General features: G+C 41.7%; 1 protein-coding gene across 1 annotated transcript in view; it reads right to left on the bottom strand.

Annotated features, from left to right (window-relative positions):
* Nucleotides 1-13,943, bottom strand: part of slc2a15a (solute carrier family 2 member 15a) — a 44,142-nt gene that overhangs the window by 18,297 nt on the left and 11,902 nt on the right. Inside the window, exons 3-6 of the mRNA XM_034682117.1 lie at nucleotides 5,807-5,967; nucleotides 3,210-3,334; nucleotides 1,274-1,419; nucleotides 712-844 (exon numbers count right to left, since the gene is read on the bottom strand). Of these exons, the coding sequence (XP_034538008.1) occupies nucleotides 712-844; nucleotides 1,274-1,419; nucleotides 3,210-3,334; nucleotides 5,807-5,967 (565 nt within the window). The remainder of the gene's footprint in view (nucleotides 1-711; nucleotides 845-1,273; nucleotides 1,420-3,209; nucleotides 3,335-5,806; nucleotides 5,968-13,943) is intronic.

The raw sequence follows: 13,943 nt of genomic DNA on the forward strand, positions 1-13,943 counted from the left end.
GGCATACTGCAGATTTTTCTCTTGTTCACATACTACATACTGATTTAGAGCAAATCAGTACGTACTGCTAGGGTAGTAGGAAGTTTAGAAAACAGCCTCTATGTTTTTTCTTTCAGAGGCTGGGTGTGGCTTCCCTGTGCTGGAGCTCTCAACAGGCATACCTGGGTTTCATCAACAATCACCTGCTGCAATATTTAGACCCTGACTCTTCTCTTCCTCACTGCGGTATGGTTAGCCCCTAAGTGTAGCCTAGATTTTTGAATTTGTACTCTTTTCCTCCATGTGAAGTACCTTTTTCATTCTTCCACCAACTTTTAGTACCTCCAGTCTCCAAGCTCCAGTGCCACTCCACCGAAAGCCATAAGCTCCCCTGAGAGTCCTACGAGTGCCTTCACCTTGCCTTTCCCATCTGGGTGCCTCTATCTTCAACCTAAAACCAGCCTAAACCTGCCAGTACCAACTCACGTCGTTGTGGACATTAGAACCTAGTTTTACTCCCTCCTTGGTCTGCTTTTGGGTCCAGATATAAACTGTGCAAAAAGCGTAACAACGTGGTTGTTTTTCTGTATTTACATATCTTTTAGAAATGTTGAGCGTTGTGATTTGTACGTGTTGTTTTGTAGTTATTTCTCTTGAAACAGATATTTAAATCTGAATAGGACTTCCTGGTAAAATAAAGGTTAGATAAAAATAAATTAACAAAGCACTGACCTGTGATGGTGGCGTGGACGTTGTGCTTTTCAATCAGCAGGTATCTGGGGCTCTCTGGGAACCATGGCAGCGCCAATAACTGGATAAAGGTGGGTATCACTATGACTGAGAGAAAGAAGGGCCAGTGCTCCTCCTGCAACACATCAAACACACAGATATGAAGTTTAGTCACCAAAGTGTCAGGGTTTTTATAAAAATACTGCTATAATACACAAAAGTTACAATGTTTATGTTTGATATAGGTGATAACATATCAAGATTACAGCTAATTAATACACTGATCATCTACAGGAAGGACTTCACCTGAAGACTTTATTCTAAAATAATACACAGTGAGAACTTCAGGACAGGGAGGTTCAGGCTCTGCTGACTTTAACCGGTTCAATGTTTAATTTTTAAAGACTTGAAATCCTAAGCATGATAGTTAGCACCAACATTTGGAAATGAGTTCAGTAGAACTCTTCATCAGCCTCAAGTAGTTGTTAAAGTGACAGAAGCTTGACACACATTATCTAGAAGCTGCCAAACCTTTGACTGTGAGGTTTATTAATGACTTCATTACCTTTCCTAGAAGCTCATTTAGGCCAAGGACCTGGGCGAGGAAGACTCCGGTGCCAATAAAGATACTTGGCACAAGACCCAGAAAACCTCGTAGGTTCTTCGGCGCTATCTCACCCAGGTACATTGGTACTACGCTCAGAGAGATACCTGCAGTAAACAAGGCAGAGCTGTAAAACAATGCACTACTGAGATAAGATACCCAATGAGGATTTTATGGTACAATTATTACACAGCAAGAGAAAATACATGGAGCAAACAGAGCCAACACAGAGACACCACAAGGACACAAAAAACAAAACATGCTAACTAATAGTTAGCATACATGTAGAGATGAGTGGAATTAAGATCTAAATATGTAGTTAAATCTGAATGTTACTAACATTTCAACATGCTGATTCTAAACAGCTCCAGCACCCCAACCAACCTGGGGTATTGATCACCTATAACTTTGATAATTGATGATTCATTCAAGTTAAACATTATGAAAATCTCAAACTGTTTTTTCCTCTTGAATGTGAGGTTTGAGTGTTTAATTGTCTACACTTCTTTAGGAGACTTGGCATTGGGTCTGAAAATTGAGGAGGGAAAAGCCTACTCTCAAATATCAGGTGAATGTTTTGGAGCCAATTGTTGGCGGGTGCCATATTGGAAATGCTGAACACAACCTAGCTTCTGTTGAGCTAGTGTGAGGTAAAGAGGCGGGCTTTGAGCCTCCTTGCCAACAGCTACAGGGTGCCAACCTGTCAATCAAGCCATTCATGTCCTTAAATGGGCAAAACTCGTAATCTTTATATCTTCTGAACTGTCGCGCTATAAAACAATACAACCCCCTTACAGTGTGTGTTGATAGAGAAATTAGCTACTCAGACCTAAACGGTTTTTTTAACCAGGCTGTAAACATGTTTATTTCTGCTGTAAAGATCGTCTTCTTTGAATGGATGTGTATGTGGTTTCTGGTGTTTCTGCAGCCGGCCTCAAGTGGATGCTCGTGAACTGCATTTTATAACACTTCTGCATGGGCTTCATATTATGAGACTGGAGGATGTCACTTGGGAAGTGTTAAAAACTGCAGTTCATCGAATGTCCACTTCAGGCTGGCTGCAGAAACACAGGAAGCCACATCGAACCCATTCAAAGAAGACGATCTCTGCAGCAGAAATAAAGATGTTTACAGCCTGGTACAAAAAAAAACATTTTTAAAATTTTTATTTCTCTGTCGTGTACGCAGGATTCATTTATTTATAATTTATTATTTTTGAAGATATCAACCTTACGAGTTTTGCCCAAATAAGGGCATGGCTGACTCAATTAACAGGCGGGAACACTGTAACTGTTAGTGAGGAGGCTAATGGTCCGCCTCTTTACCTCACACTAGCTCCACAGAAGTTATGTTGAGTTAGCATTTCCAATATGGCACCCGCCGACTTTAGGCTTCAAAACTCCACTGAAACAAATGTGTGACATCATGGAGACTACCCATTAATACCATGGAGACTATTGTTTGAGCATCATTCTATTTATTTTATTTTATTTTAATCTATCTAATTATATTGTTTTATTTTTCTGGTATTTATCTGATTTTATTTTGTTTTATTAATTTGATCGTAGCCTAATGATTTTATTTTTTAGTATTTTATATCACTTTCCTTTCCACTTTTATCTGTTGCTGTTGTTTCTCTTCTGTTATTTTGTGAAGCACTTTTGGGCTGCATGCTTGAATGTATGAAAGGTGCTATATAAATAAAAATGAGCTGAGTCGAGTTGAGTCCATGTTTTTACAGTCTATGGTTCAGCTCCCTGCAGATGTTGAATCTGGCTGCATGATTCTCACGTTCAGCACCAAGATGAAGCATCATATTAAAACAGGAGGTCCCCCTTCCTTAACTGGAACAGACATGGACACTTGAAGGGGAGTGTGTTTGTGTGTGTTTCTGTACCTGAGTGAATCCCTGTGATGAAGCGGCCGATAATGACCATCTCAGGTGAACCACAAGTCCTGCTGAAGCCCATGAGTATGCCACCAACAAACACCAGCCCTGTTGTGTTTACGATGGTGCCTTTTCTGAAAGTACACACACACAGAGGGCAGACAGTTAGGCAGACATTTAGGGATGGCAGTGGTTTAGAGTGTAGGGACATGGCTTGGGAATTGGAGGGTCTGCAGTTCAAGCCCTGGTTCAGACCAGAGTATGGAAATGGGGAAGGTGCAAGTTCACTTTCAAGGCACTATTTACCCTTTTTCGACCAACGCGAACCTGGTTCTAGTTCGGGGCTGGTGCTTGCACTGGTTTGGAGCTGGTTCAACTTGTGAACCAACCATTTTGTTTTTCAACCTGCACAAGCCCATGGAAGATGCATGACGTCACTTCTACGTGACCGCTTTTCCCAGCAGCACTAGCACAAACTTTCCCTTACAATAACAATGATGGCGGACAAGCAGGGCATAAAATTTACTTTTTACCTCATCTGCCATTGGCTAGTGACCTCCAAAAATGTAACGGCCAAAAAAAAAAATTTTTCATCGGCCAAAAAAAAAAATCATGCCTTAGCCTTAGCTGTCTGTTCCTCTCGTTGATCGTCTCCTGCCTCTTTGTTTATCCTTTTTGTTTGTAGTGGCTTCACGCCAGGAATGTGTCGCCCCATCTTCCTTGAAACGCTCTTCCCGCCGTGCTTCTTTAAGCAAAGGGTACGAATAGAACTGCAGTAGCTGACGTCACGCCGTTCCCGACGTACCAAATCGACACAAGAACAGCGCGCCGCGAGGGTCAAAATAGCCTGACAGTCTGCAGAAATGGGTGAAAGTATGAAAACAAAACCTCACATGCAATACAACATTTTCCATCGAGGACTGGCGGGTGTGTGTTTTCGTTTTACACGGCAAACAAATTTTTTGACCGCCATTGGCGCCAATGGCGGGTGTTCATTTTAGGTCCTGTGGACAACGTAGCATAACGTACCATTAGCTTCGTCTTTGTTATTCTTTCGCTGCAGGACAATGGCGGAAACTCGATTGGTTTGTCTTTTTGGTCACGGCAACCCCTCCCCTGCCCCTCGCCCCCTGACGTAAGCGGGTTGTGGTTCTAGACCAGTTAAGAGTTGGTCCTGCTCTAGAACCTGTTTTCCTGGCCGGGAGCCGGTTCTCTCACAGTCAAAACACGATAAACTGGTTCTCAATTGAGCGCTGGCTCCTGACCAGCCCCTGAAACTGCCTCGGTTGAAAAAGGGTAATTGAGGTACCCCTTAGCAACGCACCGGACCTCAAACTGCTTGGTGTCTCTCCATCAGTGCACGTCCATGTTTGTGCATGTGTGTATTAACAGCCGATATGTATGTAGCATGGTTAATAAGAGTGTGCATTAATAAAGTTTGTCTTCTTCTTCTTTTCAGAGACAGAACACAAAGTAAGAGACTCAGTATGATCCGTCTCTGTGGAGCAGTGCAGTAGAAAGTGGAAGCCATGTTTCCCCTTCATGGTGTTCAGCACAAAGTGAACCCAACTTATATCACAGACCTCTGGGGAATGATTGAGCTGAACACTGAAGTGAAATCAATACACTCCACTCTCCTGTGGATGTTCCTGTCATGAATATACATAAAAGCTCACGACCCAAAGGTTAATGAAACAGGAGGCCCACAGCAGTATATGGACCTGATATACACGCACAGGCCTGGCAATGGACATGTGTGCCTGTATAAGTCCCAATAAGCCATAAAACGCCAACACAGCTCACAAGGTTGGTCATGAGCTATGATTAGCCATAAAACAGCGCTGTGTGAAAAATCGAATCAGCCTGTATAAAGGATTATAAATTGCAAGCTTGTCATTTGCATTTAATCGCCACTGAAGTTTGAAGTGTTGGTGTATAAGAGCGATCAGCTGATCTGAATGGAAAAAGAACTTTACACTTTGAGGACTCGGTGACTTCTGGAGGGCAACGGGGACAAAGAGACGAGGGCACTCTCTGAAGGACATCAGGGCAGCAGAGGAGGGATCAGGGTTGGGGGTTGGAGGTTGGGGAAGTAATGATTGATAGAAGGCCCTTATCTGGTGCCTTTGGTGCCAGTGTTTAAGTGTGTGTTTGCATGTGTGTGTTTGTACACCAAATCGACCCGTCTGTCTGATATTGACGTCTTTAATTAATTTCAACATAAACTGGATCATGTTTTCATATAAGTCACAGCTGGACAGACTGTTGTATGTTTCTTATAGTGATCATACAAACACAGTGCGTGTTACAGTGTTTGTGTTGGTGGCGGCACCAGATGCTCCTGAGGGTCTCTCAGGACGGCATTGCCAACTGGCCACCGTCCACTGTTGTGGTTGGACAGTCCAGAGGGGTTAAAGAGGCGTGAGGACGGGGCAGAGCCAACTTTCAGATACAGCTGTGAGGGCTGCTGAGGACGGGTTTTTCCTGCTCTGACCAAACTCCACTTCTTTTACAAAATAACTGCACTTATATTTCATTGTTTTGGAAACCAGCAATGACTGCTGTAGAACTGCTCTAAAATCTTGAATAACTAACCCGTGTCTTACCTGCCAAAGCGGCTGACGAGCATACCCACGATGACGGATCCCAGCATGCCTCCAACAGCAAACACAGACACTGTGAGCGAGTACATGACTGTGAGCGTCTCTTCGGTGAGTCCGGTTCCATTTCGACTCAGCACCGTCTGGTTGTAGAAGTCCTTTATGTACTGAAAGAACAAAGGACAGCATTAACAAGGTATAATGTGCATGATGTGATGTGAGATCATTTGACAACTGATGCTGAGGCTTCAGTCTGAACGTCACGTCATACTGTTTTTCTAACCTTCTGCAACGGGGAAAGCAGCTATTTACAGTAACCGGGCAGGTGTGCCAAGGTGCAAAGACAAACATTGCGCCAAGTACAAGGACAACAATGTAATGATGTTAACACAGACTGTGTCAAACATGGATGTAGTATGCAGTATGTACTGCATACTGTGTTTGAAGGTAGTATGTAGTATGACTGTTCTTTTGTATCTAGTCTGCAGGATGCTGGGTCAGGCGTCGCTGGATTTCGACCAAGCTGATAGATAAACTGCTTCTTTAGCATCACTAATGATTGAAAAAGTTAAGAAGTGGTTTATATGGAATTGAATCATTTTCAAACACATGAACAGTTACCTGTGAGATATTTATCACCTCTGTTATTACTTGAAGTTACAAGATTCACCAGCGTTTATTTCTCATGACTTGTTAAATGACCGTTAAATGTCTGATACAACTCCAACACAGTAGGTGGCGCTAATGCACCTAAAAAACAAGTAACCCTGTGGATTGTGGGAAACAGTACGTGAGGAAGACTGGTCCACTGCATACTGAGACATGTTCCTGAATCAGTACGACATCTGGGTAGTTTTGGCAAACTGCAGATTTTACTCTTGTTCACATACTACATGAATTTAGGCCAAATCAGTACGTACTGCTGGTATTGTAAGAGGTTTGAAAACATCCTTGGTTACTGAAGAGATGTTTTGAATCCCAATAATGGCAGGCACCATTTTGGAAATGTTGACCCAACCTGACTTTTGGTCAACCTAGCAGCAGACGAAGAGATCGAGCCTTAAGCAGCTACACGTCTGTCACCTCAGCCACGCCCCTAATTATACACATTTATGTTGAACTTTTAATTGTCTTAACAAAAAGGTTATATATCAGTGTGTACTACTGATTACATGAGTACACACCCTAAACTGTTTTTGAACCTCGCTGTAAAAGCCTCTTGGCTTTTGAATACAGCCTCAAGTGGACACTCAAGGAACTGAAGATTTTTTGCACTTCTGAATTGTCTTAATTTCTCAACTCCAAAGGTTGCCATATCCTACGGAGCCCCTAAAGTGACATGTGCAGAATTTTTTTTTTGGAAAGTATCTCGTGCGCACGAGATACTTTCTCGTGAGCACCAGATACTTTCTCGTGCGCACCAGATACTTTCTCGTGCGCACCAGATACTTTCTCGTGCGCACCAGATACTTTCTCGTGAGCACCAGATACTTTCTCGTGAGCACCAGATACTTTCTCGTGAGCACCAGATACTTTCTCGTGAGCACCAGATACTTTCTCGTGAGCACCAGATACTTTCTCGTGCGCACCAGATACTTTCTCGTGAGCACGAGATACTTTCTCGTGAGCACCAGATACTTTCTCGTGCGCACCAGATACTTTCTCGTGAGCACCAGATACTTTCTCGTGAGCACCAGTTACTTTCTCGTGCGCACCAGATACTTTCTCGTGAGCACCAGTTACTTTCTCGTGCGCACCAGTTACTTTCTCGTGCGCACCAGATACTTTCTCGTGAGCACCAGATACTTTCTCGTGAGCACCAGATACTTTCTCGTGAGCACCAGATACTTTCTCGAGAGCACCAGTTACTTTCTCGTGCGCACCAGATACTTTCTCGAGAGCACCAGATACTTTCTCGTGCGCACCAGATACTTTCTCGTGAGCACCAGATACTTTCTCGAGAGCACCAGTTACTTTCTCGTGCGCACCAGATACTTTCTCGAGAGCACCAGTTACTTTCTCGAGAGCACCAGATACTTTCTCGTGCGCACCAGATACTTTCTCGAGAGCACCAGATACTTTCTCGTGCGCACCAGATACTTTCTCGTGAGCACCAGATACTTTCTCGTGAGCACCAGATACTTTCTCGTGAGCACCAGATACTTTCTCGTGCGCACCAGATACTTTCTCGTGCGCACCAGATACTTTCTCGTGAGCACGAGATACTTTCTCGTGAGCACCAGATACTTTCTCGTGCGCACCAGATACTTTCTCGTGAGCACCAGATACTTTCTCGTGAGCACCAGTTACTTTCTCGTGCGCACCAGATACTTTCTCGTGAGCACCAGATACTTTCTCAAGAGCACCAGTTACTTTCTCGTGCGCACCAGATACTTTCTCGAGAGCACCAGATACTTTCTCGTGCGCACGAGATACTTTCTCGTGAGCACCAGATACTTTCTCGTGAGCACCAGTTACTTTCTCGTGCGCACCAGATACTTTCTCGTGAGCACCAGATACTTTCTCAAGAGCACCAGTTACTTTCTCGTGCGCACCAGATACTTTCTCGAGAGCACCAGATACTTTCTCGAGAGCACCAGATACTTTCTCGTGCGCACGAGATACTTTCTCGTGAGCACCAGATACTTTCTCAAGAGCACCAGTTACTTTCTCGTGCGCACCAGATACTTTCTCGAGAGCACCAGATACTTTCTCGTGCGCACGAGATACTTTCACGTGCGCACGAGAAAGTATCTTGTGCGCACGAGAAAGTATCTGTTGCTCACGAGAAAGTATCAGCCAATCATAGTGTAGATTCCAGGGTAGTTGTGAAGCGATCCCTTTAGCCATGCCCGAGACCAGAGTGCACCGAGACCAGAACGCACCGAGACCAGATAGGCTACCCATTGTAACAAAGGATCAAACATAGTCCTCATTAAATAACTGCCTAAATGCGGGATGATATCGACTAGTCTTGGTCTCGGTGCGCTCTGGTCTCTGTGCGCTCTGGTCTCGGTGCGTTCTGGTCTCGGTGCGCTCTGGTCTCGGGCATGGCTAAATGGATCGCTTCACAACCACATACCCTGGAATCTACACTATGATTGGCTGCATAGGAGTGAGACATCTGATTGGTTACAGACATTGCCCTGCAGTCTCAAAAATTCCATTCACAAATGCAGTGAGGTTCACAAATTACAAATGCAGACTGAACAGTCCGTATATAAATGTAATAAGATACAAGGCAGCCCAAGGTTGAAATAAAGCTCAACTAACTGCTGTACTGTCATTTTTAGATCGAAATTGGTTGATCTCCAGTGTTAACTTGGTATCTCGTGCTCACGAGAAAGTATCTCGTGCGCACGTGAAACTTTCTCGTGCGCACAAGAAAGTATCTCGTGCGCACGAGATACTTTCTCGTGAGCACGACATACTTTCCAAAAAAAAAATTCTGCACATGTCACTTTAGGGGCTCCGTAATATCCAGGTAAATATACATCTAGAAAAAAATATTGTCAACAATAATCCTTAAATTAACTCTCTCCTTTTGACAACAGCTGACTGAAAGTAACATTACTTTTACACACAGCACTGGAGTTTTATATTTATGTGAAAAGAACTTTAAACAGCAAACAGGTTGCAAACCTAAAGCATGAGGCATAGATTCTTTGGAAATTACATTAAACAAAGATTGAATTGAGTCACCAGACGATATAAAATTCAGGGAATGTGATTAAATGAAAATAAAAACAGTTAAAAGTCAATTACAAAAAGATCTTGTCCTGAGTCTTTTGACCATGAAGAGTACGGCCAACATGCCGACGTAGGCTGACCTGAGTTTGGAGGGCAGACTAAGGAGAGGCCAGTATGAAGAAAGAAGGATTTTAAAGGTTTACCTAAAATGAACTGAGAGCCGGATTAATGATTTCAGGTGAAGGTGCTGTGCTCTCATGTCTTGGACCTTATTATGTGTTCATTTAATGTGGAAATCTGAATGAGCTGTGAGCAACAAATGATAGGAAGAGAGATAACTAGTAGTGATGAAATTTGATTCAAGTCTTCAGTTAAGTGAACAACAAATCTTAAAGCTTCATTGCTAGTTTTGAAACAGACTGAAATGAATGCTGATGTCTTTATATGACCAAGAAAAGCAGACAAATGATCAATGACAGGAATGAACATTTATTTATTGGAATTAGTAATGCCTGAAACCTCAGCTGGGGTCAGATTACAATGATAAGGGATGAACTGCAGAAATTTGATGACTTTTTTTGCAGCAGAGATTCTTGATGATCAATTTTAAAGGTGACATTTAACTGTTCAAAACAGAAGAAGAGGAAATAAAGTAAGAAACACAACTTATGTATGTGCAGAATAAATAAACTGTGAGACAGAAAGTACCCCCTTGTCCACAGGGGGCGCCAAAGTCAACAGAAACTTCACTCAAGAGTTTTAAATGTCTTGGAGTAATGTAGCTGAGGAATATCAGCCTGTTTGGGGTTACAGGAAAGGTTGATTTCAGTGACTTCTGCAGAGCACTGACAACAGACCTAATGAGACTGTGATTCTGAAACAGAACTCCACATGAAATATCAGCATATTTTGTGGATAACTTACTAATGTCAAAGTGATGCGTCTGTCATGAGTTGTTCCATGTGTTTCATGCCTTGGTTCCTCCCTGTGTTTATTCTGTATGTATTATCCTTTGTGTCCCTTGTGTGTTTAGTGATCCATGTCTCTTGTTGTGCTTTCTTGTGTTTTCTTAGTCTAGTCTTGTGTTCTCTGTTTTGTAGTTCTTGATCCCTGTGTCTCCAGTTTAGTTTTACTTCCTGTCCTTGTGTGTTTCCCTCCTTTTTGATGAACCTGATCAGTTTCACCTGTGTCCTGTGTTCACACCTGTGCTGATTACTCTGTGTATTTAGTTCCTCTGTTTCCCCTGTCCCTTGTTGGATCATTGTTTGTCTTTCTTGTGTTCAGTGTGTATGTCTTCCTTGTGTTCTCTGTGTGTCAGTCTTCTTTGTGTTCCCATTCCCGTCATTACAGACTTTTTGGATTTAGTTATTTAGACATTTCAGTAGTTTTGTTCGTATCTTTTCTTTATTAAATTATCTTTTTATGTGAGAACTGCACTTGAGTCCTCCTTCAGTTTTACCCGTCATGACAGCGTCTATTTTAATAGAAAAAAAAATAAGCCAGTTAAGGGCCAAATAATAATCTTCCATCAGCCTTCCTTTTTATAAATGTCTGCATTTTCCCCATTAGATATCCCCACCTACCCCCTAGACCCCCTACCTGACCCTGTGAAGAGACCTTGGGTTTCTTGAAAGGCGCTATATAAACATCAGTTATTATTATTATTATTATTATTATTATTATTAGTAGTAGTAGTAGTAGTAGTAGTAGTAGTAGTATTAGTATTAGTATTATCATATTATTTGCATGTTTTTGTGGTTTCTTCCAGCAGTTTTTTTGCAGCTTCTTGTATAATACCCAGTGGTAATTGATAATTCAAGGTCAGGTGTGACAGGTATGCTTCTTGTTCGTATTGTACAACTGGCAGAAGTTCAATGAACTTATAAACAAGCCAACATCAGCTGCTGCAGCAAAAATGGAAAAGAAGGGTTCAAATATTATCTTTCTAATCTAGTTTAGATTCAGCTCACATTTGATGCTCTAATAATCCTGATCTTATTTTTGGACTGTATTTCCTTCTTCATTAATCATGCCCTGTCTTATCTGACCACCATGGGGTCCAGAGCCTTCAGCCGGTCTACCCCCCGCCTCTGGAACTCCCTCCCACCAGACATCCGTAACATCAACTCTCTTTCCATTTTCAGTTCTCATCTCAAAACACATCTTTTTAAACTGTCATATTCACTCTGGTTACACCTCTTCACTGCACTCTATCGTATCCTGTTCATTTTATTTTTATTCATAGTTACACTGTATCATGCCTTGTCAATTTTATCAGACTCATTTTGATATTGTTCTTTTTTAAACTCTACCCTGTACGGTGACCTAGAGTGTTAAGAAAGTCGCCTTAAATAAAATGTATTATTATTGTTATTATTGTATTTTAATACACAAATACTTTGTTATATCTGGCTCCACAAAAAAATAAAAAGACAAAAGAGAGTCTAGTTGTGTGATATTCATAAAGCTTTAGTCGTACGACCAGTAAAGGAGAGCTCATGAGCTTTATCATATAACCACCCTCACTGTGAAAGATGACTTTGGGTTTGTGCTACTTCTCTGCAAACAGACTATATCCAGATAAGAAACCGCTGCTGTAGACACTGTGTCAGACGCAGGTTTAAATACGAGAGTTGTTAACCTTCATGAAAGCAATATAACCTCACACTTCCTGGACTCCTCCTATTTCCCACATGAAGCAACAATACACAGACCTACACTGCCAGTCAAAAGTTTGGACACACCTTCTCATTCAATGTTTTTTTATTTGTTTTAATTATTTTCAACATTGTAGATTAATACTGAAGACATCAAAACTATGAAATAATCTGGTTTTGCCATAATCTGGATTACAACAGTAGTCAAATAGGGCTATCCATTGTGTACTAACCCTACCTCTGAACAACACAACTGATGGTCTCAAACACATTAAGAAGGCAAGTCATTCTACAAATGAGCTCTTGACAAGGCTCATGTTAATTAGAAACCATTCCAGGAGACCACTTCATGAAGCAGACTGAGAGAATACCAAGAGTGTGCAAAGCTGTCATGAAGGAAAAAGGGGGCCACTTTACAGAATCTAAAATATAAAACAGATTCTGCTTTGTTTAACACTTTTTTCTTCATTCAATAATTCCATATATGTCCTTTCATAGTTTTGATGTCTTCTGTATTAATCTACAGTGTTTACAATCATTACAATAAATACAAACCCTTGAATGAGAAGTGTTGATACCTTAACTAAAAGAAAAGCAGATCAACAAAATGCATGAGCTAACAGTAGTGATAGCTCACGGTTACAGATGCTCCTACAGAACGTGTTGATGATAGAGGGTCACTGAGTTAAACGCACTAAAGTTGAACCAGCTGTTAACATTCAATCACATTCACTTACATGCAATCTTTATGTTTGACCCATTTTATTGATTTAATGTTTCAAAATCAACGCCCGCTAATGATGATGTGCTACGCTGCCAAGTGGCTTATGCTATCCAGACAGCTAATGTGCTCATAACAACTTAAGCCTTTTTCTTAGAAGAGAGCTTACACGCAGCTGATGCAAGCTGGCGCTCTTCCACTGTCGGGTTTGGAAACTTGAGTCTGAATGTAAATATTACAATATTTAATCACACAAAGGGCATGTTAGTTGGCTTCATGTAAACATGTCTTATAAATGAATCCTACAAACTACATTTACTCCTTTCCAGTGCTGAAATAGAGGCGTCTCCTGTGGGTCTGTGCTCTAATCTGTGGTTTGGGGTCCTTGGCATGGAGAATTCAAGGACCAGAACAGATCATATCCCCATGATGAGACAGAAAACCTTGTCTTTCTTTTGTCATGTGGTCAAAGGTATACTGGTTTCACGAGACCAACACGGACACACTCTCTATCTCCCTCTTTCTTCCTTCTGACATTTCAGCTTCCTGTCTAATCTAATCCCCATGTCTTTTTTTTTTTTTTTACCTCAGCCTCTTAATCAGTCTGCCATGTGATGGCACGAGTTGTTGGATCATGATCAAATCCCATAACTGCAGTAGCAAGATGGGCAGACGAGTGCAGATGACACAGATTTCAGGGTCTTTCAGTCTACAATTAAACACCCTTAACTAAATCTGAGCTGTAAGAAAACCCAACAGTTTAACTCTTCCAGCACTGATGTCAGGTGATCATAGTTATGTCAGTGTGTACAGTCTGTTAGTTATTGGAGAAAGGGGAAGAGAGCTACTGGACATTAATAGATTGGCATTCAGTCTCCAAATGAGCAAAAGAAAAAATCCAGATGTGTCCATTAATTACAAAATGAGGGATACGTGCAGTACATTTGGTTTTAGGGATGGGCAATGATTTTCGAATATTTGAATATTTGAATATTCATTCACTTTGTAAAAATCAAAGCGTTGGGGCGCCGTTGGTTTAGCAGTCTAAGCACACGCCCCATATATAGAGGCTATA

Source organism: Notolabrus celidotus, chromosome 4 (genome assembly GCF_009762535.1).
Source record: "Notolabrus celidotus isolate fNotCel1 chromosome 4, fNotCel1.pri, whole genome shotgun sequence".
NCBI lineage: Eukaryota > Metazoa > Chordata > Actinopteri > Labriformes > Labridae > Notolabrus > Notolabrus celidotus.